General features: G+C 56.8%; 1 protein-coding gene across 3 annotated transcripts; it reads left to right on the forward strand.

Moving 5' to 3' along the window:
• Positions 1 to 5,656: 5,656 nt before the first annotated feature.
• Positions 5,657 to 23,572, forward strand: Ccdc88b (coiled-coil domain containing 88B). 3 transcript variants are annotated; one of them, XM_042676523.1, is made up of 27 exons: positions 5,657 to 5,744; positions 5,964 to 6,112; positions 6,897 to 7,008; positions 7,090 to 7,159; positions 7,245 to 7,303; positions 7,397 to 7,480; positions 7,571 to 7,714; positions 7,904 to 8,052; positions 8,207 to 8,288; positions 8,380 to 8,538; positions 9,356 to 9,502; positions 9,657 to 9,765; positions 10,270 to 10,406; positions 10,488 to 11,633; positions 14,524 to 14,651; positions 14,719 to 14,836; positions 16,374 to 16,457; positions 16,536 to 16,676; positions 17,928 to 18,184; positions 18,488 to 18,631; positions 18,775 to 18,961; positions 19,057 to 19,202; positions 19,571 to 19,669; positions 19,880 to 19,904; positions 20,452 to 20,658; positions 20,790 to 20,858; positions 23,092 to 23,572. In XM_042676523.1, exons 1-27 carry the CDS (start codon positions 5,685 to 5,687, stop codon positions 23,524 to 23,526), a joined length of 4,647 nt encoding a protein of 1,548 aa, XP_042532457.1. In that variant the 5' UTR covers positions 5,657 to 5,684; the 3' UTR covers positions 23,527 to 23,572. The 3 variants fall into 3 exon arrangements, with proteins under 3 accessions (XP_042532457.1, XP_042532458.1, XP_042532459.1); XM_042676524.1 differs by having other exon boundaries at positions 19,880 to 20,046; positions 23,092 to 23,234; XM_042676525.1 differs by lacking the exon at positions 19,880 to 19,904 and having other exon boundaries at positions 23,092 to 23,178.
• The last annotated feature ends 310 nt before the right edge of the window (positions 23,573 to 23,882 follow it).

Consider the following 23,882-nt stretch of genomic DNA (forward strand, 5'->3'; position numbering starts at 1 on the left):
GGCTATGTCCTAAGATCCTGTTTCTAAATAAGTAAATACAATGAATAAGCAAAACAATAACAACAACAAAAAAAAGGATTCTCTTTGGTATCTTAGCTTTACGGTTTCTTGGCTGTGTGACCTTTAACCAAGCGACTTGCCCTCTCTGTGCATCAGTTTCTTCACTATACACAGGAGATGACATCTGTTTTCCAGCTTCAGGGGGAGGTGAAGGGAGTAATACAGGTGCAGAGCTTAAATAGAGCCTAACACAGGCGAGTGTCGGCGAACTCAGGCGCTGTGGTGGTGGCTGTGGATTCAGCTCTGCACCTTGCAGGGACTAGTCATGGCTCCCTCCCTAGTGAGAAGGTGGCACCAATGGGCCCAAGATGCAGAGCTGTCACCAAAAGGAACCGGCAGGCCAGGGTGGGGCAGGGCTAAGGCTGACGTCTGTCTGTCTGTCTATCTATCTAGCTAGCTAGCTAGCTAGCTATCCACCCACCTGACTATTTACCTAACTATGCTGATCCTGGGGATTGAATTTATGGCCTGGCCGGAGTTTCTTAGCCTTTCCACTCAAGGTTGGTGCTCTTGAGCTGAAGAGCTGAGGGACAGCGCCCAAGCCCAGAGTTCAAACCCCATGACAATCCCCCCCCAAAAAAATAAAAGTCTCAGGGATGGGACTGGGAAGGTGGCTTAGTGGTAGAGTGCTTGCCTTACATACATGAAGCTCTGGGTTCAATTCCTCAGCACATATAAGCAGAAAAAGCCAGAAGTGGCACTGTGACTCAAGTGGTAGAGTGTTAGCCTTGAGCTGAAGAACTGAGGGACAGTGCCCAGAGGTCAGGCCCTACAATGGAAAGAAAAAGTCTCAGGAACTTTTCTTCCTTTTTTTTTTTTTTTGTCAGTCTGGGGCTTGAACTCTGGGCCTGGGCACTGTCCCTCAGCTCTTCAGTTCAAGGCAAGTGCTCTACCACTTGAGCTACAGCGCCACTTCCGGTTTTCTGGTGGTTTATTGGAGATAGGAGTCTCACGGTCTCTCCTGCCCGGGCTGGCTTTGAACCGCGATCCTCAGATCTCAGCCTCCTGAGTAGCTAGGATTACAGGCGTGAGCCACCAGCGCCCCGCTCTCAGAGATTTTTTTTTTCTTTTTTTATTTTTCCAGTCATGGGGCCTGAACTCTGGGCCTGAGCGCTGTCCCTCAGCTCTTCAGCTCAAGGCTAGCACTCTACCACTTGAGCCACAGCGCCACCTCCGGCTTTTTTCTTTTTGCTTTTGTGGTGCTGAGCAATCGAACCCAGGGCCTCAGGCATGCAAGGCAAGCGCTCTACCACTGAGCCACCTTCCCAGCCCTTCTCAGGGACTTTTCTATCCAGGCTGGCTTTGAACTATGATCCTCAGATCTCAGCCTCCCAAGGAGCTAGGATTACAGGTGTGAGTTTACCTGGGCCTGCCTTTAGTGTGTGTGTGTGTGTGTAATGTTTTAGCAAGGATCTTTTTTTGGTATAATAGTATTAAAATGGGAAAAATAGAACAAGAGAGGAAAATTTCCAGCTCCCAATGTAGGAAATTTGAGATTAAGGCTCATGGTGTTATCCAGGCATAGAGAGAGAGGGAGAAGGAGAAGGAGAGGGAGACAGAAAGGAAAGGGGGAGATACACACACACACACACACACACACACACACACACAGAAACCAAGAAACAGAATATGGAGGGGCGGGAGGTATCTCAGGATGGGGAGCAGCATACGCGAAGGCCCAGGGCAGAGGGCCAAGCTGGAGTGGGTAGCGAAGGGGGAGGGAGGGAAGATGAGATCCAGGGTGATGGTGACATAAGAACTGTGTCCCGGCCAGGCTGCTGGGCTGCTGGGTGGGCTTTGGAGCTGCGCTGGGCATCTCTGTGACTCAGCTGTGGTTCGCTCAGAATTGTCACTGGACCCCACCTGCCTTCAGCGCCTAGGCCCCCCTGCTTCTGGTCTTGGGGGGTGGGGTGGGACTTGAGCTATCTAGAAACTTAAAACTCAAAGAGAACTGGGAGATGGGGTCCCACCCCGCCTTTCCTAGACAGATGAAGCGGGGCTGAGGGAGGAGGCGGCTCACTGACCATGCTGTCCATTTGTATGTCATCCCTGCTTTCCAGCCATCTCCTGGGTCCCCCTGCTGGACAGCAGAGGTCACTAAGCCCTCTTAAAAGTGCCAGAGATGGCCAGGCACCAGTTGCTCACGTCTGTAATCTCTGTAATCCTAGTTACTGAGGAGGCTAAGGTCTGAGGATTGAGGTATGTGCTGAACATAAGGAGGGACTTGGCTTCTAGCACTAGTACTGAAAAAAAAAAAGATTGCAAAATACCCAGTGAAACAAGGAAGGTACAGAGCATGCGTGGCTGTGCTGGCTTGCTACAGGCTCATCAGGACCTCAGGAAAGGACACAAGAAATGGACCAGTGGGGGCTGGGAAGGTGGCTCAGTGGTAGAGCGCTTGCCTTGCATGCCTGAGGCCCTGGGTCCGATTCCTCAGCACCACATAAGTAAAAAGAAAAAAAGCTGGAAGTGGCGCTGTGGCTCAAGTGGTAGAGCGCTAGCCTTGAGCTGAAGAGCTGAGGGACAGTGCCCAGGCCCAGAGTTCAGGCCCCACGACCGGACCCCCCCCCCACAAAAAAAAAAAAAAAGAACTGGACCAGTGGTGGCCTCAGAGGCCAAGAGAGAGGGTGGGACATAGCAGTTACTCTCTGCACGTTTATGGACCCTTTCTTTTCCTAGCCTATCCTTTCTTTCCCTCCTTCTTTTAACTCGGGTCCTGGAGCTTGAACTCAAGGCCTAGGCATTGTCCCTGAGCTTTTTTGCTCAAGGCTGGCACTCTACTACTTGAAACACAGCTCTACGTGTAGCTTTTTGTTAATTAATTGAAGATAAAGGTCTCATAGACTTTCCTGCTCAGACTGGCTTCGAACTGTGATCCTCAGATCTCAGCTTCCAAAGTAGCTATGATAATAGGTATGAGCCACCAGTGCTCAGAAAATGTTGAAAGCCAGGCGCTGTTGGCTCACATCTGTAATCCTAGCCACTCAGGTGGCTGAGATCTGAGAATCTTCATTCAAAGTTAGCCCAGGCAGGAAAGAGCTTCTTACCTTCAATTAACGAGCAAAACTTGGAAGTGGAGCTATGGCTCAAGTAGTAGAGTACCAGTCTTGAGCAGAAGAGCTAAAGGAGGTGTCCAGGCTTTGCCCTGAGTTTAAGTCCCAGTACACACACACACACACACACACACACACACACACACACACACACACACACAGAGCGTTTAAAGCTGGGTGCTAGTGTCTCACAGCTATTATTTTAGTGGCTCAGAAGACCCAGGTTCAAGGCTAGCCTGTGGGGTAAAAGCCCTTAGGGCACTTATCTACAAGGAACCAGCAAAAATACCAGACTAGAGGTCTGTGTGACTCAAGTGGGGCATGGAAGTCAAGTGAGAGTGAGTGGCTCTGAGTTCAAGCTCTGGTGTCAGTATTAAAGCAAACATTTAAAGTCCAATTCACAGAGTCAGCTGAGCAGCCCCGCCCCCCTGGCCCGCTGAGGACAGATGGAGGTGCAGCCAGGCTTGTCCAACTGACGGATGTGAGAGCAATCCGGACACGGGCCCCTGCCTTGAGGCCTGAGGAAGGGTGTGACTCAGATATTGAGCAAGGCCGGGGCCTCCCTGGGCCCTGAGAGAGGTGAACCGCAGTCATCACGCCTGGCTGCAGGGCCAGCAAGAGGGAAGGGGGGGCAAGAGGAATTCCCAGGCCGCAGCCTCTGGAGGATGTGAGGCAGACAGGGCTTCGTGGTGGGTCACACCTGGCTGATCTCTCATGAGACCGCATTCCATTTCCAGCTGTCTTCTGGGAGTCAACACCTGGATATGCTTCTGGACTAACCTTGCTCTTTTCACCCATTTCCCGGCTGCCTTCTTTCTACCACTTGTTAGCTATGTGGCTTTCGGCAAGTTTCTTAACCTCTCTGTGCCTCCAGTTTCTTCCTCTGTAACTTGAGGAGTAATCCATCATTTTTAATCTTACCAAACAAATAAGTTAATAAGTATAAAGTCTTTAGAACCACGTCTGGCTCCTGGGAAGCTATTATCACCCCATATTTCATCAACTCTTAAGATATCATCAATCGTAAAAGATGCCACTAAGGAAACAACAACAACCACCAATTTCTCCAGTTAACTGCGCCCCCAAGGCTCTTCCCTTGCCACAGTTTTGCTTTTTGATTTCCCAGAAGAGCTCCGTTTGATTTAGATGTAGTTCCCATCATACATAATTGCGATTCCCATGTAAAAAAGGGGAAGAGAAGCAACATCAATTGGTTACCCTGTTCACAAAATCTCCCTTTGAGAGGCCAGCTTCTGCTGTTGAGTCTGGGTCTGAGAGTCATGGTGTCTGACAAGGAGAATGTCTGAAAGTGCAGCATCCTTCAGCTGTTCCATGAAACAGCCTCTCAGCCAGCCTGGTGCGTGTGTAGAGCTGCGGCAAGCGTGGCTGACAAGCCTGGCCCGCCTCCCTAGCAGCTGCCATCATTTGAGTCTTGATTTAGAATGTTCCAGGCTGGGAAGGTGGCTCCCTTGCATGCATGAGGCTCTGGGTTCGATTCCTTAGCACCACATAAGCAGAAAAGTCTGAAAGTGGCACTGTGGCTCAAGTGGTAGAACACTAGCCTTGAGCTGAAGAGGTGAGGGACAGCATTCAGGCCCCACAACCGACCCTCTCTCCCCCCAAAAAAATGTTCCAAGCAGTGGGCAAAACTCTCTTCAGGATCTGATGCGGGAGCTTGTGAGGTGTGGCCATGTGCTGGCCCAGTGGGCACTGTACCTGGTACCCTGACTTTAGAGATGGTCATTACAGTAAACAAGGCGGCCTAGAATAAAATGGTCCTGGTTGTCTCAGAGCCATTGGACACTCTGTTCTCCCTGCCTGGAAAAGCCTTCCCTATTGCCTTCCTCTATAGGGTACTGAACTGAGTCACCCCGGATCTCTTGCCATCCTCTGGGATGCCTAATCCTGGCCATCCTGCCAAGGTTACATCCACTCCCCTTCAAAGCACCTAGTATAGTGGTACTTGGATTTGAACTCAGGGCCTTGAGCTTGCTAGCTAAGCCCTCAATGAGGAGCCATGCATGCTTCCAGCCCTTGAGGTTCTGGTGTGGAGCTAGGGAGGCAGAGTCTGCATCGGGCTGAACGTGGGGGTGTTTAGATAAAACCAGGAACTACCAGGGGGTGAGGGTTATGGCTCTAGTGGTAGCTTTCCCTGACTCGCAAACACAAGAACCTGAGTTCAAATCCCAGTACCACTACTAATAAAAGGGGGGAGGGGGGAGGAGCTAGTGAAAGAAACTTCCCAAATCAGAAGATGCACCTGTGGGCATCTATACTCCACAGCTAGCCAGAGCCCCTTTGCCAGAACCCTCCCCCCCATCATTGTCCACTGAGCTAGGAGCAGGATGAGCTGGGCCCCTGCCTCCCGGACAGCCCTGCCTGAGCCCCTGGGAAGATGTGGGTGTCTGGAGGGGCCAAGGCAGGACTCTGGGGGCGCCTGGCCCTGAGGAACCCGGAAGGCGGAAGCTACATAGGGTGTCTGTGGCTGGGCCGGGATGCCCCCGCCGGGGACTTCCTCTTCCTCTCCTGGCAGGTGTAGCTGCCACAGCGAGACTACACCCGGCCCCTGCCATGGAGGGGGGCCAGGGGCCCAGACTCAGAGACTTCCTGAGCCGGAGCCTGGCCACCTGGGTGAGGGGCGGGGTGGGGGGCAGGGAGGGGCAGGACTGGGGTGGGCGATCTGTGGGTGGAGGAGTCCGGCGGGCCGGCGGAGTGGAAGGCGGCCCAGGACTTTGTGGGAGGGGGCCTGGTGAGGAGGAGCTGCAGCTGTGGATCTGCCTCACCCCCAGATGAGGAGGATGCAGGGCGCGCACTCAGCGGGTCTAGCAGACTCCTGTCTGTCCCCCGCAGGCGCTGGGACTGGCTGGATTGGTGGGGGAGGTGGAGGAGCCAACAGGGAGCAGGGAAGAGGAGGAGGAAGAAGAGAGACCCCTGTCCGAGGAGAAGAGGTTCCTGCGGCTCAGCGATGGGGCCCTGCTCCTTCGGGTGCTGGACCTCGTGTAAGAGGCATCACCGGCCATGGCTGCCGCCCTAGGATGGGAAGGGAGAGGCCCGATGGTGATGGGAGGAGCCTGTGGGTGATGGGAGGAGCCTGGGGTGATGAGAAGAGCCTGTGGGTGATGGGAGGAGCCTGGGAATGATGGGCGGGACCTGGGAGTGATGTGCAGTCTGGGAGTGATGGGCAGAGCCTGGGGGTGGTGGGCGGAGCCTGGGAGTGATGGGAGGATCTGGGAGTGATGGGCGGAGCCTGGGAGTGATGGGAGGAGCCTGTGGGTAACAGGCGGAGCCTGGGGTGATGGGAGGATCTGGGAGTGATGGGCGGAGCCTCAGATTATGGGAGGAGCCTGTGGGTGATGGGCGGAGCCTGGGAGTGGTGGGAGGATCTGGGAGTAATGGGTGGAGCCTGGGAGTGATGGGAGGATCTGGGAGTGATGGGTGGAGCCTGGGAGTGGTGGGAGGATCTGGGAGTAATGGGCGGAGCCTGGGAGTGATGGGAGGATCTGGGAGTGGTGGGTGGAGCCTGGGAGTGATGGGAGGAGCCTGTGGATGATGGGAGGAGCCTGGGAGTGATGGGAGGATCTGGGAGTGATGGGCGGAGCCTGGGAGTGATGGGAGGAGCCTGTGGGTAACAGGCGGAGCCTGGGGTGATGGGAGGATCTGGGAGTGATGGGCGGAGCCTCAGATTGATGGGAGGAGCCTGTGGGTGATGGGCGGAGCCTGGGAGTGGTGGGAGAAAATGGTTCCTCAAGCCCACCTCTCACCCATGGCCGCCTGTGCCTGCAGCGTCCCCGGTTCCCGAGGGGGACCTCGGATAGTCAGGGGCCATGATGGCCCAGTAGCCTGGCGGGTCTGTAACCTGAAGCACCTGTGGGGCCGGCTGAGAGACTTCTACCAGGTAAGAAGCTCGGAGGGTATGTGGGGGGAGGGGGAACCCCCTGCGGGACGTCGGCTTCCACCTCCCTGTCCCCTACTCCAGGAGGAGCTGCAGCTGTTGATCCTGTCGTCACCCCCCGATTTCCAGACGTTGGGGTTTGATCCCCTCTCAGGTGCTGTCCCCCAGCAGCTCTCTGGCTTCTACGCCTGCACCCCCTCCGACCGCCCCTTGACCCTTCTGTGCCTTGTGTTCTGCAGAGGAGGCCATGGAAGAGCTGGAAGGCATTCTTCGGCTGCTGTTGGGGGCATCGGTGCAGGTGAGGAGGGAGGGGAGGGGAGGGCAAGGGAGGGCGGGGCTTTGGTGAGCAGGAGGGTCCCTGTGCCGGCCTCCCAACTCCTGTCCCCCACAGTGTGAGCACCGGGAACTCTTCATCCGTCACATCCAGGGTCTCAGCCTCGAGGTGCAGAGCGAGCTGGCTTCCACCATCCAGGAGGTACCGGGGCATGTGAACATCCCGGGGACTGGCACTGCCACAGGGGACATCCTGGCCACCCTTCAGCTGAACTGTTCCCCTTGGCCTCAGGTGACCCAGCCCGGGGCAGGTGTGGTTCTGTCACTGGCTGGACCCGACCCTGGGGAGCTGGAGGCCTCAGAGCTGGAGACGATGTTCCGGAGCCTCACGGGGACACTGTCCAGGCTGGTCCGGGAGCGTGACCTGGGGGCCCAGGTAGGGGACAGTGGAGACATCACGGACCCGGATGTGTGGGGGAGAGGAAGGGAGGAAGGTGTGGCTGGGGTCTGGAGCCTTGACTGTCATGCTATCACAACCCAAATTCCTCTTGTGGGGGTGGTAGGGGGGCTATGCAGAGAGGCATGGGATGGTGACCGCCGACCCTTGACCCTTTGTGTCCCACAGCGGCTGGCGGAACTGCTGCTGGAGCAGGAGCAGCCCCCCTTGCCGGCCGAGGCCCCCGTGAGGGCTCCCGGGGGGGACGGTGCCTCGCACCACCTGGCGCTGCAGCTGGCCAATGCCAAGGCCCAGGTGCGGCGCCTGCGGCAGGAGCTGTGAGTGCTCGTGGGATGGGAAGGAAACATGGGTGGGAAAGGAGAAGATGAGGGTAGGATGTGGACCCCAGCCCTGGTTGGGGGTAAGAGAGGTCAGGCCCTTCAAGCCTGGGGGTTGCAGCTCGCAGAAGCCTCCTTCGCTCTGTCGGTCCAGGGAAGAGAAGGCGGAGCTGCTGCTGGACTCGCAGGCGGAGGTGCAGGGCTTGGAGGCGGAAATTCGAAAGCTCCGCCAGGAGGTGCGCTCAGGGGCTCCCGCCGCGGCCTCCCCTCGCCCCAGGCCCGGTGCTCCTTCCAGTCTCTAATCCCTTGGGTCCGCGTCTGGCCCAGGCCCAGGCGCTGTCGGGACCGGCCAAGCGTGCCGAGCTGTACCGCGAGGAGGCAGAGGCGCTGCGGGAGCGGGCGGGACGCCTGCCCCGCCTGCAGGAGGAGCTGCGGCGCTGTCGCGAGCGGCTGCAGGAGGCCGAGGCCTGCCGGGGCCGGCTGGAGGTGGGCGCGAGGCGGGGCGGGGCGATCGGGGGCGTGGCAGGAGCGTGGGGAGGGGCAGGGTGCTCTGGGGGACCAGGTGGGGGGAACATGGGGCGTGTCCTGGGGCGAGCCCCCCTCTGTGGGCGTGGTCGGGAGGGGCATTCTGGGGGCGGGCCTCTATGTGGGCGTGGTCTCTGAGGGTCTGTAGGAGGGTGAGGTATTCCGGAGCGGGACTCTCGGTGGGCGTGGTCTGGACGAGCCGCAATATGGGCGTGGTCGGGGCGGTGCTCTCTATGGGGGCGTGGTCGGGGCGGGCTCTCTGGGGGCGGGGCACTATGGGCGCGGTCTGGGGGCAGGCCACGCAGTGGGTATGGTCTGGGGGCGAGCCGTGCGGGAGCGTTCTCGGCCTAGAAAGGGTCAAGGATCAGGCTTTGTAACGGGAGCAATCACCGAAGGAGAAATATATGGGAATCCACGTAGGGAGGTGGTGGTGGGGCAGGCGCTTTGAAGGATGGACCGATGGAAGTGACAGATGGGGGCGAAGTGAGGGAGGTCCCGAGAGAAGGGCGGGGCCAAGTGGTAAGGAGGTGGGTCGGACCAGACCCCGGGAGCCTAGAAAGGCGGTCCCGAGGGAAGGGGAGGGGGCTGTGCTGGAGGGCGGAGGCAGGTTACCGGGCGGGGTACTTGGAGGCACCCTGCTTTAGGAAGTTGGGCCGGTGGAGGGGAGAGATGGAGGGAAGGCAATGGTCGGGTCTGGAGCAAAGGTTTGGGATCCCCCAAGGCCCTGACGCACATGAAGGTCGCATCACGCCACCCATTCCCCCTGCTGTCCCGCCAGGAGGAGCGGGCGCTCTCAGGGGCCTTGGAGGCCTCCAAAGCGCTTCTGGAGGAGCAGCTGGAGGCCGCCCGGGAGCGCTCCGCGCGGCTCCACGAGACCCAGCGCGAGAACCTGCTGCTGCGCACCCGGCTGGGCGAGGCCCACGCGGTGAGGCCGCCTGAAAGATCCTGTCCTTCCCTCACCCCCCAAATCTCAAGTGACCTCTCCTATTGGTGCCCTCCAGAGATGCTGGGCCTGCACTCTGACTTGGCCCTACAATGGTGGGGAGGGCTGACCCTGCTGCTCTTCCCCCTCCCCCCAGGAGCTGGGCTCTCTCAGGCATCAGGTGGACCAGCTGGTGGAGGAGAACGTGGAACTGGAGCTGGAGCTTCGGAGGAGCCTGGAGCCACCTCCTGGCTCCCCTGTGGAGGGTAAATGGAACCCTGGGATGGGAGTGTCCCAGATGGGAACAGCCCCAGACTGGAGGAGGGCTTTAGTCTTCACCCCTTTCCCAATCTCTCCAGCATGATCTAGAGGAGAGTGCTGGTGTCTCACCCCTGTAACTCTAGCTGAGATCTGAGGATCACAGTTCAAAGACAGCCTGGGTAAGACTTCAGTTAACCACCAAAAAGCCAAGAGTTGCTGGGCACTGGTGGCTCACACCTGTAATCCTAGCTACTCAGGAGGCTGAGATCTGAGGATCAGGATTCAAAGCCAGCCTGGGCAGGAAAGTCCATGAGACTTAGCTCCAATAAACAACCAAGAAGCCAGAAGAAGTAGAGCTGTGGCTCAAGTGCTTGAGCACTAGCCTTGAGCACAAAGCTCAGGGATAACATTCAGGCCCTAAGTTCAAGTCCCAGTACTGGCTTATACACGCACAAAGAGGAGCCAGGTTATGTGAGTAGCATTCTAACCTAGGCTCACCCTGCCACCAGCACCCCTGCCTGGAGTTGGACCCTCCCTGCAGGATGAGGTGAGGGAAGCAGAGGCTGGGCGGCTGCGGATGGTGGAAAGGGAGAACCAGGAGCTTCGAAGCCTGCTGCAGGTGCTGAAGAGGCAGCCCCAGAGCCAGGTGAGTCATCCTCCGCACCTCCACCTGCCTTGACTCTAGATGCACTCTCTGGGCCTGACTGTCCCTTTCATATGTCTGCAGTGCCCCCTGCTGGAGGAGCAGAGTGAAGACTCAGTGCTTCCTGTGCTCCAAATGGCTCCCAGGCTTCCCCAGGCCTTGGGCCCTGGCACAAAGGGCTTGGTTTGCCAGGCTGGCAGTGAAGGCACCCAGGTCCTGGACATGGCTCACTCCACATCAGATTCAGCTCTTAAGGGGTCATCTGAGTGTCCCCAGGCATTTGATGCAGACCAGGAGGTGACAGAGAGGCCCGTCCAAGAGATCCCCCTGGCTGTCCAGACCTCAGATGTCACTCCCCAAAAGTCAGAATCTACTGGGGAGACACAGGAGTCCTTGGAGAAGGCGGATGTCAGAGCCTCACCCCAGAGCCCCACTTTTGTGGCCTCACCTCGAGGTACAGCGATCATAATTGAGGTGCAGCAGGTGCTAGGAGAGACTGGGGACAGAGAGGCCCCCCAGGGGGAATCGGTGCCCAATACCCAGGTCCTGAGACAAGAGGGCCCTGAACACAAGCCTGGATCGTCAGAGCTCAGCCTTCAGGTATTGCTGGAGGAGCAGACACTGGACCCATCCAAGTGCCAGGCAGCGGCCAGAGGCCTCGAACAGAGGTTGGAGGGGATGGCTGGGGAAACAGCACCTCAAAAGCCACAGCTGAAGTTGGAAGGGGCCCTGGATGCCCAGGCCTGGGAGGGGCCGCCCCCGGGGGAGACCCTGGCTGATGGTGTCCCCGAGCTGGAGGCCCTCAGGGAGGAGGTGATGAAGCTGAGGAGACAAGTTTCAGTCCTTGGAGCTGAATTGGAAGCCCAAGCCCGAAGGCTGGAGGCCCGAGGCATGGAGGCTGAGCGTCTCTCTGAGGAGCTGGCTCAAGCACAGAGGGCGGAAGCCGAGGCCCACCAGGAGGCAGAGGCCCAGGCCCAGGAGCAGGCCCGGCTTCGGGAGGCAGTGGAGGCAGCTGGCCGGGAGCTGGAGGCTGTGTCTCGTGAGCGTGAGGCCCTGGCAGAGGCCCTGGCAGCAGCAGGCCGAGAGCGGAGGCAGTGGGAGCGGGAGGGGTCCAGGCTGCGGGCCCAAGTAGAGGCCTCGGAGCAGAGGATGCAGGCGTTGGAGATGGAGTGCCAAGGCCACCTGGAGGAGGCTGAAAGGGAGCGTCAGGAGAAGCAGGCCCTTAAAGAGGTATGTTGGGGCTCACATCCAGGGCTGGGAAACTGGGGTATGGGGTTGTGCATTTTATCACTATCTACGGAGTACCTAGCCTGAGCTGGTCGAGATGATAGAAAGGCAAGTCTTTCCCTGCCTTTCTTGGACATAGCCCATGCTGCTGGCTGGGGTTGGTTCTAGGAGGGGCTTGGACTGTCCAGTGTAATCATGACTCTCTGGCTGTGGTGGTCCCCCCTCTGAGGAAGTAGAGATGCTTTTCCTCTAGGCTTTCATGGCCTTTCAGGAGACTGGGGGGGTGGGGCGGAAAGAGCTTCAAAGGCATGTTAGTGATTTTAAAAAAATGGTTATGGGGCCCGGCATGTGGCTTAGTGGTAGAGTGCTTGCCTAGCACCCATGAAACCCTGGTTCAATTCCTCAGTACCACCTAGACAGAAAAAGCCAGAAGTTGGCTTGTGTAGCTCAAGTGGTAGAGTGCTAGCCCTGAGCACAGAGAGGCTCAGGGACAGTGCCCAGGCCCTAAGTTCAAGCCCTAGGACAGGCAAAGAAGGAGGAGAAGGAAGAAGAGGAGGAGGAGGAGGAAGTGGAGGAGGAAGAGGAAGAGGAGAAGGAAAAGAAGAAATGAACAAGATTTTGCTAGGGGATGAATGACAAACACTTTAAGGCATTAGAGATGCCCAGGGCCCAGGAGGGGTAGAGGAGGGGCCAGCTTGTAGAAGGCTGGTACTCCATCCCCAGGCAGAGAAAGCCACTCCAGGTGGGCTGTCCGGGGACAGTGGCTGTGCTGGGGCTGCTGGGATGAGGTCAGGGATGAACAGAATACCTGGCAACACTTGTATTCATTCATTCCACATTTTATGGGTTTATGGGCATGTCTATGGTGCCAGGTCCTGTGGACACACCTGTGACTAGGCAGACAGCCCATTGTTCTCCTGGGCCAGGTAGAGACAGGGTGGTGTAGGGAGCCAAGGAGTACAAACAGCATTCACGATTCCAGTGGGACACACCAGGGAAGGCTTCCTAGAGGAAGCAGGAGAAGGTTCGGCCCAGACAGGAGTTAAAGGTGTATGAGATAAGGATGAGAATGAATGAAACAAGGCTCCTGCTGGTCAGGGCCTAAACCCTTCCAAGCTAAGAGGAGAGTAAGAGCTTTATTCATGTGGTTCCCCAGTAATCAGTCCCCACTGAGGGGGGAAGAGGCGGATGGCAGGGGTAATGGAAGGGAGTGGGGCCAGTGCCCTGTGCGTGGTCTGCACATGAGGGTGTTGGATATTCAGGCTTGGGCAGTGTCCAGTTGTGTCTCAGTTTTCAGATAGCACACAGAGATTGATTTATTTTGTTTGTTGGTTTTGTGTGGGGATTTGAAACTCAGCACCTGGGTGTTTTCCCTTTGCTTATTTGCTCAAGGCTATGGCTCTACCACTTGAGCCAGGCCTCTACTTCTGGCTTTTGGTGGTTAATTAACGATGAGTCTCACAGATTTATTTATTTATTTACTTACTCACTTTGCGGGTCCTGAGGCTTGAACACTGGGCCTGGTTGCTGATCCCAGAGCTGCTTTTTGCTCAAGGCTAGTACTTTACCACTTGAGCCACAGTGCCACTTGAGGCTTTTGCTGAGTAGTTTGTTGGAGATAAAAGTCTCAGGGACTTTCTTGCCTGGGCTGGCTTCTAACAATGATCCTCAGATCTCAGCTTCCTGAATAGCTGGAATTATGGGTATGAGCCATGGGTGCTGGATCTTATTGGATCAGTCAGGGATTGGGGCAGCACCTGGCCTTGGTATGCACTTAGTGAGACAGGGAAAGCCCGTAGGTGGGAGGTGAGGGTGAGGGTGGGGCTGGCTGCCGGAAGAGGCTGGAGAAGGTGAGGACAAAGGGAATTTTGTGAGATTTCCTGGCTGGAGGAGATCTTGGTACTTGCTGGGTATGGCTCAGGAGGAGCAGGTTGGCCAGGCAGGGCAGAAAACCAGGGACTCTAGGGTCATCCTATGTAGGTACAGAGGCTTTCCTGACTGGGTGGAGCGGCCCTGACAAGGCATGCATAACCAGGGACCGCGGAGGGCAGAGCGGGGTCCGAGTGGGGTCCGGGCACCCACCTTCCTGTGTGGTACCCCTTTTTCTACCCACAGCAGAGCCAAGGCCCTAGTGGCCAGTCCAATTGCAATGCCTTGTGGGACTTGTAGTTTTTCCAACCAGAGACCATGACCACAGGTGTTGGGAAGTACAGGGCCCAGGGTAAGGCCAGGTGGGTTGTTGGGCTGAAGGAGGATTGCTCAGCAGCCACAGCAGCTTGGGGCTTCATTTTCAGAGGCAGGATATGGCAGTTGGCTGGTCAGGACCATCCTTCCTGTGGCTTCATCCCATTTCCCCCCCCCCATGGTGTATCAAAATGGTTTAGCCTGGCTGTTTCTGGGGCCTATAAGCCAGAATGGGCCTCCTGCTTCTCTCCTGAAATGGTGTGGCCCAACCGCCAAAAGCCAAAAGTCCTTGCCTGAACTCCCCTGCCTCCCTGTGGTTAGCCCTGTGATGTGATCCCCAAGTTCCTGTTCTACCTGCCCCTGTGGGAGGGGTGCTCTCTGGGCCCAGTGCCTCCACTATCCCTACATGGCCAGAGTGGCACCCCGAAGGGCTCGGCTCCCCATCTCCTCGGAGCACCTGCGGAACTATGGGCTCAAAGAGGTGATGCCACGTGCCCAGAGCAGGTCTCCTGCCAAACAACCCCACACGGACCCTGCAAGACAGCCAGGCTTTGCTCTCATGGTGTAGATGGAGTGGAGACTCAAAGGGTTAGATGTATTTGTCAAGGATGGTGGCTCCAGGACAGGAAGCCAGAGGATCCATGCCAGCCTCAGTCTAAAGGAGGGTGATGGATCATCCATGGTCTGAGCCTGCCCTGCTTGTCCTCAGGAACTGGAGAAGGCCGTGGTGCGGGGCCAGGAGCTGGGGGCCCGGCTGGAGCATCTGCAGCGGGAGCTGGAACAGGCAGCCTTGGAGCGCCAGGAGTTTCTTCGAGAACAGGAGTGCCAGAACCAGAGGTGAGGGGACGCCCAGGAACAGACCGGGGCCGGGAGGTGGGCTGGGTACCAAGGCTTTTCCTGACAGATACAGAGGCCTGGAGCGGCAGCTGGAAGCCGAGCTGCATGCCGCAGCAACCAGCAAGGAGGAAGCACTGATGGACCTGAAGGCCCGGGCCCTGCAGCTGGAAGAAGAGCTGCACCAGGTAAGGCTGCTCCTGAGTCTGATGTGGAACCTACCTCTTACTAGCCTCCTGAGTGGGCCTCCAGTACTGCCTGTGCTCTGTCTCTGTGTCTGTCTTATTTATTTATTTATTTGTTGGTCATGGGGCTTGAACTCTGGGCCTGGGTGCTGTCCCCTCAGCTCTTCAGCTCAAGGTGAGTGCTCTACCACTTGAGCCACAGCACCACTTCTGGTTTTCTGGTGGTTAATTGGAGATAAGAGTTTCATGGAGGTGGTTCCTACTTAATCCTCCGGCCATCCCACGTTCTGGTAACTAGGCGATATGCCATCAAAAAAATAATTAAAAAAAAAAAAAAAAAAAGAGTTTCATGGACTTTCTTGCCTGGGCTGGCTTTGAACAGCAATCCTCAAATCTCAGCCTACTGAGTAGCTAGGATTGTACAGGTGTGAGCTACTGGCGCCCGGCTTTTTCTCTCATTCTTTTTGTGCCAATCCTGAGGATTGACCTCAGGGTCTGGATGCTGTCTCTGAGCTTTTTTGTTTGTTTTATTCAAGGCTAGTGCTCTACCACTTCAGCCACGGCGCCACTTTTGGCTTTTTGGTGGTTTACCAGAGATACGAGTCTCATGGTTTTCTTGCCCAGGCTGGCTTTGAACCACAATTCTTAGATTTCAGCCACCTGAGTAGCTAGGATTATAGGCGTGAGCCACCAATGCCCAGCTTTCTTTCTTTCTTTTTTCCTTTCTTCCTTCCTTCCCTTCTTTCCTTCCTTCCTTCCTTTCTTTCTTCTTTTTCTTTCCTTCCTCCCTTCCTTCCTCCCTTCCTCCCTTCCTTCCTCTCCTTCTTTTCCTTCCTTTTTTCCTTCCCTTTTTTTTTGTTGGTTGATGGTTGGGCTTGAACTCTGGATCTGAACGCTGTCCCTCAGCTCTTCAGCTCAAGGCTAGTGCTCTACCTCTTGAGCCACAGCATCACTTCCGGCTTGCTGGTGGTTTATTGGAGATAAGAGCCTCATGGACTTTTCTGCCCAGGCTGGCTTTGAACCGTGACCTCAGATCTCAGCTTCCTATCTAGGATTACAGGCGTGAGCCACCGGTGCTCGGCCTTTCTTTCTTTTTTGATGCTGGTTCTCTAGCTTAGGTGGCTCATGCCTGTAATACTAGCTACTCAGGAGGCTGAGATCTGAGGATCACAATTTGAACCAGCCTAGGCAGGAAAGGCTGTGAAACTCTTATCTACAATAAACTATTCAGAAAAAGCTGGAAGTTGTGCTGTGACTCAAGTGGTGAAGAGCCAGCCTTGCTCAAAAGAAACTCAATGACAGTGCCTAGGCCCTGAGTTCAAGCCCCAGGACTGGCACAAAAAAAAAAAAGAAAGAAAGGAAACCTTGTTCTTGGGGTGACTGCTCTGCCTCTGTGGCTGGTGCTCCCCAACTTCCAGCAACACAGCCATCAGCGCCATTGTCACTCACTGTTTCGGATGCCCTGCTGAAGGAGGGGGCTCCTGTACCCTCCTCAAGCCCTGCCGCCGCCCTGCATGACCCTCTGCACCTGTTTTTGCAGCTTCGTCAGGGCCCTGCAGGACGGGGGCCTGAGGAGCACCTCGAGAAGAAGACTTCTGTGCGGCTGGTGGAGGTGGAGCGCAGTGTGAGTGACACTGTGCGGGACACGGGGCCGGGGCTGGGGGGCAGCCACATGGCCACTGCTAACCCTGCTTTCCGGCAGAACGCGACCCTGGTGGCCGAGAAGGCCGCTCTGCAGGGGCAGCTGCAGCTCCTGGAGGGGCAGCTGGGGAGCCTTCAGGGCCGGGCGCAGGAGCTGCTGCTCCAGAGTCAGCGGGCCCACGAGTTCAGCAACCGCCTGCAGGTAGGTGCTGTCCTCCCTCTGCCCTCCTCCCTCTCCGCTGCCTCTCCCCTGCCTCCCCTGCCAGCTGCCCCTCTCTCGTTCCCAGTTCCCTTGTCCTTGCCCTCGAAGCCCCGCCATCCCGCCCTGCTCCAGCTGCCGCATCTGCGCCTCCCCGGCCTGGCCGTCCCAGCCCTCCTGTAGTCTTCACCTCTCCTGTGCTCTCAACTCCAGCCTCCTTTAGTCCATCCCTGTGCTGGGCCCCTGCATGGTCTGGTGCCACAGAGCTCCCATAAGGCCTCTCTCTTGCCTTTGTCTCTTTGTCCTTAACCTCTTCCTCAGCCTGCCCTTTACCTGCCCTGTGCTAGCCCCTCTGCCTCCATGCTATACTCTCCGTCTGTCTGTCTGTCTGTCTCTTTCTGTGGCAGTACTGGGGCGTGGACTCAGGATCTGCACGCTGTTCCTAAGCTATTTTGTTCAAGGCTGTCACTTTACCACTTGAGCCATACCTCCACATTCATCTTTTTGCTGGTTAATTGGGTATAAGAGTCTCATGGACTTTCCTGCCTGGGCTGTCTTTAAACTGAGATCCTCAGATTTCAACCTCTGGAATAGCTAGGATTACTGGCGTGAGCCACTCACACCTACCTGCAGCTTTTTTTTTTTTGTCAGTCATGGGGCTTGAACTCTGGACCTGGGCACTGTCCCTGAGCTCTTCAGCTCAAGGCTAGTGCTCTACCACTTGAGCCACAGTGCCACTTACAGTTTTCTGGTGGCTTATTAGAGATCAGAGTTTCATAGTACTCATTACCTTGCTCATGTAACAGTATTCTCACAATAAAAACTTATTAAAAAAAAAAAAAAAAGAGTCTCACGGACTGTCTTGCTCAGCCTGGCTTTGAATCACGATCCTCAGATCTCAGCCTCTTGAGTAGCTAGGATTACAAGCGTGAGCCACTGACACCTGGCTGCAGCTTTCTGGGCCTAGGTGCTGACTCTCAGCTCAAGGCTAGCACTCTACCACTTGAGCCACAGCACCACTTCTGGCTTTCTTTTTCTGCTTATGTGGTGCTGAGGAATCGAACCCAGGGCCTCGAGCATGCAAGGCAAGCACTCTACCACTGAGCCACCTTCCCAGCCCTAGCTATCTTTTTGACCTCAGCCTTCAACCCAGGTCCCTTATTTCCCTGGATCTGAGACTCCGTCTGGAGTCTCACTGCAGTAGTCCGGTGTTAGTCCTCTCTCTCTGCATTCATGCTCCCTCCTTTGCCCTAGGCTGAGAAGTCGATGATGGAGATACAGGGCCAGGAGCTGCACCGGAAGCTGGGGGTGCTGGAGGAGGAGGTGCGGGCTGCACGGCAAGCCCACGAGGAAACCCGAGGGCAGCAGCAGTCTCTGCTGCGGGACCACGAGGCCCTGGTCCAGCTGCAGCGGCGGCAAGAGACCGAGCTGGAGGGGTTGCTGGTGCGGCACCGAGACCTCAAGGCCAATATGCGTGCCCTGGAGCTGGCTCACCGGGAGCTGCAGGGCCGGTGAGTTTCCTCAGCGGGCTCCTCTCCTGGAAGCCTGTGGGTGCCTTGGGATCTCCACCTCTGCTCCATGTCACCCTGCTGCTGTTGTGCCCTGGTGTGTGTGGGGGCGGGGGGGGGGGAGATCTAGTCTCCCCAGCTTCTAGGTTAGGTTCACCTGTTGGGAGTGGTGGCATCTGACATGCCATTGTGCCCAGTGGTTTTGCCCGAGAAGGGGGGTGGGGCTTATACTTGGGTCCCCACAGTCCTGCACCTAATCGCCTTGGCCCCAGGCTCCGGCAGGGTCTCAGGATCTTGTCCACTTAGACACGAGCAGCTGCAAGCCCAGCGGGCCAACGTGGAGGCACAGGAGATGGCTCTACTGGCAGAGCGGGAACGGCTGATGCAGGATGGGCATCGGCAGCGGGGCCTGGAGGAGGAGCTGCGGAGGCTGCAGAGCGAACACGACAGGTGAGCAGCCGGTGTGTGCGCACGCGCCGTCTCGCCCGGGCCTTCACGCTGATCCCACCCATCCTTCCGGAAAGTGGGTTGTTTGTCCCTGTGGGTCCTGCTTTGCTTCTGGGCCTCCCGAGCAGCCCGCCTTGCTTCCAAAGAGCTCAGATGCTGCTGGCAGAGTTGTCTCGAGAGCGAGGGGAGCTGCAGGGAGAACGTGGGGAGCTGCGGGGCCGCCTGGCCCGGCTGGAGCTGGAGCGGTCCCAGCTGGAGATGCAGAGCCAGAAGCTGCGTGATTCCAACCAGCAGCTGGACCTGAGCGCCTGCCGCCTGACCACACAGTGCGAGGTATGGAGTGTGTGTGTGTGTGTGTGTGTGTGACAACTGAAGCAGGCCAGGATGCCCCCAAGCTAGTCTCACCCTGTCCTGACGAACATCCCCAGCTGCTGACCCAGCTGCGGAGCGCACAGGAAGAGGAGAATCGGCAGCTGCTGGCTGAGGTGCAGGCCCTGAGCCGGGAGAACAGGGAGCTGTTGGAGCGCAGCCTGGAGAGCAGGGACAACCTCCACCGTGAGCAGCGCCAGTACCTGTGAGCCGCTGGGCAGGGCCCTGGAGAGCCTCTGGGAGGTGCTAGAAAAAGCAGTGAGGGCTGGGGATGTGGCTTAGTGGTAGAGTGCTTGCCTCACGTGCATGAAGCCCTGGGCTCGAGTCCTCAGGACCACATACACAGAAAAAGCTGGAAGTGGCGTGTGGCTCAAGTGGCAGAGCACTAGCCTTGAGCAAAAGAAGCTCAGGACAGTGCTCAGGCCCTGACAGAGTTCAAGCCCCAGGGCTGGCAAAAAACAAACAAACAACCCCTCTCCCCCAAATGGACAAAGCTCCAGGTGGCATTGGGGTATATCTCCTTCCACTTGTATCTCCCCAAGGCCTCATGCCCGCCCACCCCCTCCCCCGCAGGGATCAGCTTAATGCCCTTCGCCGGGAGAAACAGAAGTTGGTAGAAAAGATCATGGACCAATATCGTGTACTGGAGCCTGGGCCTCTGCCCCGCACCAAGTGAGGATTCCCTCCCTCCCCCGAGCCAGGATCCTGCTAATACCCGCCCTGCCCTGCCCAGCCCTGCCCTGCCCAGCCCTCCAACCCCTGGCCCAGATTGGGTGCAGGCCCCAGTGAGGGTTGGCCTGGTCCTTGCTGTCCCTAACATTACCTTCCTCCCCTCCCCCTCCTTCCTCCCACCTTACCCTTCTTGTGCCCTCTTGCTCCCAGGAAGGGCAGCTGGCTGGCAGACAAGGTGAAGAGGCTGATGCGGGCCCGGAGGGAGGGAGTCCTCCCCGGGGGGCCACGGCTGGGGGCTGATGGGGCTGGCAGCACTGAGAGCCTGGGGGGACCCCTGGAGACGGAGCTCCCCCTGGGCAGGGAGGCAGATGGGACAGGTGGGTCTGGGGGTTCAGGTATTCAGGAGGCCCCCACCCAGTGTGTTCAGCCCTCCTCCCTTCCCCCCATGCCTACTGCTCTGCTTGGCCTGTCCGTCCCTTCTCCCTGTGTCCCCACTTCCGTGGCTCTTTGCCCTGCAGGGTCCCATAGTCCACCTCCGAGGGACAGAGTACTTTAGGGAGAAGCCATTTATCCTACATGGCTCCTAGATGGCAGAGGAGGAAACTGAGGCCCAGGGAGGGGTGGGAAGGCTCAAGATCCCACAGTGAACCAGCCCAGGTCCAGCTTCCCGAGACGGCCCTGGCCCTTCCCCTGCTCCGCTCTGTGCCTCTCTTCCTGCTCTAGGCAGCTTCACCCACAGGCCTCTCTGCTCAGCTCACCCCTCCCTGCGTTGCCTCCCTTAGGGTCCCCGTCTCCAGCCCCCATGCGCCGGGCCCAGAGCTCCCTTTGCCTGCGAGAGGAGACGCTGGCAGGCAGGCAGCGGAGGAAACTCAGCTCCCGCTTCCCTGTGGGGAGAAACTCAGAGTCATTCAGCCCAGGGGACACCCCGCGCCAGCGGTTCCGACAGAGAAGGCCAGGCCCCCTGGGGGCGCCCAGTGCCCATGGCAAAGGTGAGGGATGAGGCTCTTGCTCCTGTCTGTCCCCCAGCCTTGGGGGAGAGGCATTCTGTGATTCATGGCCCTGCGAGCCCCATCCACCCCTATTCTGGTTCCCAGCCCAGCAGCCACTTTGTGCTCCCCAGGCTCTGGTGTGGAATGGGACGGCTCCATTGAGACCCTCCCGGAACAAGAAGCAGATGGAAACCGAGAAGGTGAGTAGAGGTGTGGGGAAGGAAGGAGTGAGCCATCCACCCTACCCAGGGCTCCATCCTCTTACCTGACCACTTTCTTAACCAAATGCCAGTGGATGCGCTATTGGGGAACTAGCAGGGAGCATTCTAGTATGGGAGGGGCAGACAGAAAATACTATGCATAAAAATAATTGTGTAGGGCTGGGAAGGTGGCTCAGTGGTAGAGTGCATGCTTCTCAGGCATGAGGCCCTGGGTTCGATTCCTCAGCACCACATAAACAGAAAAAGCAGGAAGTAGCACTGTGGCTTAAATAGTAGAGTGCTAGCTTTGAGCTGAAGAGCTGAGGGACAGCGCCCAGGCACAGAGTTCAGGCCCCACAACCAACCAAAAAAATAAAAGAAAAAGAAAAAAATAATTGTCTAGCTGGGTGCTGGTAGCTTGCACCTGGCTACTCAGGAGGCTGAGATCTGAGGATCACTGTTCAAAGTCAGCCCAGGCAGGAAAGGCCATGAGACTCTTATCTTCAATAAACCACCAGAAAACTAGAAGTGGTGCTGTGACTCAAGTGGTAGAGCATTCACCTTGAGCTGAAGAGTTCAGGGACAATGCCCAGGCCCAGAGTTCAAGCCCCAGAACCAAAAAAAAAAAAAAGTAAAACGATATGAATAACATGAATGAATAACATATTTAACTCAGTTTGCCTAAACAAGTGCCGTTTTACATAATCAGTGGGTACTGGCGCTTGACTTTTTAAGTCCCTCTGGCATTTCCCAGGCAAACACAGTTTGGGTCGGGTGTGGAGCGGCTGCTGGTGCCTTTGCAGCTCAGCCACTCCTGCTGGGGGTGTGGATGCCCAGGAAAGAAAGCAGAGCAGGGGGAGGGTCAGGAGTACTGGTGAGCAAGTTGGACCCTTTCGTATTTTGATGGTGCTGGGGTTTGAATTCAGAGTTTCTCACTTGCTAGGCAAGCATTCTACCTTTGAGTCCCTCTAGACTTTTTTTTTGCACTGGGCATATTTATTTATTTTTGCCAGTCCTGGGGCTTGAACTCAGGGCTTGGACGCTGTCACTGAGCTTCTTTTGCTCAAGGCTAATGCTCTACCACTTGAACCACAGCACCACTTCCAGCTTTTTCTGTTTATGTGGTACTGGGGAATTGAACCCAGGGCTTCATGCATTCTAGGCAAGCACTCTACCACTGAGCCAGCTGCACTGGCTTTTTTTTTTTTTTTTGCTGTCAGTTGTAGGTCTTGAATTCTGGGCCTGGGCATTGTCCCTGAGCTTGTCAGCTCAAGGCAAGTGCTCTACCCTTGAGCCACAGCGCCATTTCTGGTTTTCTGGTGGTTAATTGGAGATAAGAGTCTCACAGAGGGGCTGGGAAGGTGGCTCAGTTGTAGAGTGCTTGCCTTGCATGCATGAGGCCCTGGGTTCCATTCCTCAGCACCACATAAGCAGAAAAAACTGGAAGTGGTGCTGTGGCTCAAGTGGTAGAGCACTAGTCTTGAGCTGAAGAGCTGAGGGACAGCACTCAGGTCCAAAGTTCAGGCCCCATTACTGCCAAAAAAAAAAAAAGTCTTACAGGCGTTCCTGCCCAGGCAGACTTGAACCAAGATCCTCAGATCTCAGCCTCCTGAGTAGCTAGGATTATAGGGTGAGCTACCAGCACCTGGCTTTGCACTGGCTATTTTTGAGATAGGGTCTTACTTCCTGCCCACATGCACACCTGGATTGATCCACCTTCGAAGCTCTCTATTGTAGCTGGCATGACAGACATGCACTACCATGTCCAGCATCTTCCATGGAGATAAGTCTTTCAGACTTGAATGCCTGGGCCTGGAACCTCTCTTCTCCTGATTTCAGTTCCCATATAGCTAGGATGACAGGCATGCAGCACCATACCCAGCTATTAGTTGAGAAGGATGTCTATGAACATGTTTGCTCAGGCTGGCTTTGAACCGCAATCCTTCTAGTCTCCGTCTCCCAAGTAGCTAGGATGAGCCTTTAGAGCCCAGTAAGCAGGTTGGAGTTTCATGAGGGTGCTGGGGTAGGTAGATCTCATAGAAGAGGTCAAATTGGAACAGAGGCTTGGAGTGAGAGTTTAGGGGAGAGCTTGGTGTGTTCAAGGACTGGTAGATGCAGTAGTGAGAGGTAGGCCTGAGGAGCAGAGGGTGGGTAGTGGTGCCCGGCCCTGGGAGCCGCCTTGGATGCTGGGAGTCGTGGGGAGCTGAGCCTGAGCTGAGTTTTTTCCCTCTAGGCCATGAAGACCTGGAGAAACGTCCCCTCACCCCTTCCCTCAGCCAGTGACACTATGGGGACAAGACCCTTGGGAGTCCAACCCTCTTGCCAGCGGAGCACCTATTACAGCCGCAGGCAGCTCAAGTGCTTGGGGAGCCCTGGTGCCCAAAGGGAGAGCTTGGACAAAGAGGACTGGACCTTCAGGTCCTCCACCACCCACACGGGGGCTCTGGAATGGAGCTGGGACAAGCCTGTGGACAGGGGGGATGGCTGGTCCCCATGTGTGGCCCCTGGCCGGGCCTCAGGGCCTGCCATACGGCCATCACTGAGACGACGGTCTCTGGGGGATACCCCAGTTTCAGGAGGCTGGCAAGAATGGGCAAGAGAGCCCCCTCCACGGTGCAGACGCACCAGGGCCCACTCCCTGGGGACTGTGGCCTGGGCTGATGCCTGAGCCTTAGCTGGGATGTGAGACAGGAGAATAAAGCTGGGATGCAACCCCCCTGGAATCTGCTTTGTGTCAGCTGGCTTCTTGGAGGAAGGGGAGGGTGGCCTGGCAGTAGGAGGAGAGAGGGACACTTCCTGTTTGTTAGGGGTCTGTGCCAAAGGCCCGTCCCCTGCCTAGGCTAGGCAGCAAAGGATGATGGGGTGTGGCCAGTTGGCCTTGCCATAACCTGGATGTGCCAGTGGGATGGGGAAGAGGGTGCCTGGCTGGGTAGCTAGCAGTGGGCGGGGCCATGACAGGCTCCGCCCTCACCCAAGGCACCTTCCCTCTGTTCACATTTTCCTGCCTCTGCATCTTCTTTCCCT

This window comes from Dipodomys spectabilis, unplaced genomic scaffold (assembly GCF_019054845.1).
Source record: "Dipodomys spectabilis isolate Male_0828 unplaced genomic scaffold, ASM1905484v1 ptg000030l, whole genome shotgun sequence".
NCBI classification, from domain to species: Eukaryota; Metazoa; Chordata; class Mammalia; order Rodentia; family Heteromyidae; genus Dipodomys; species Dipodomys spectabilis.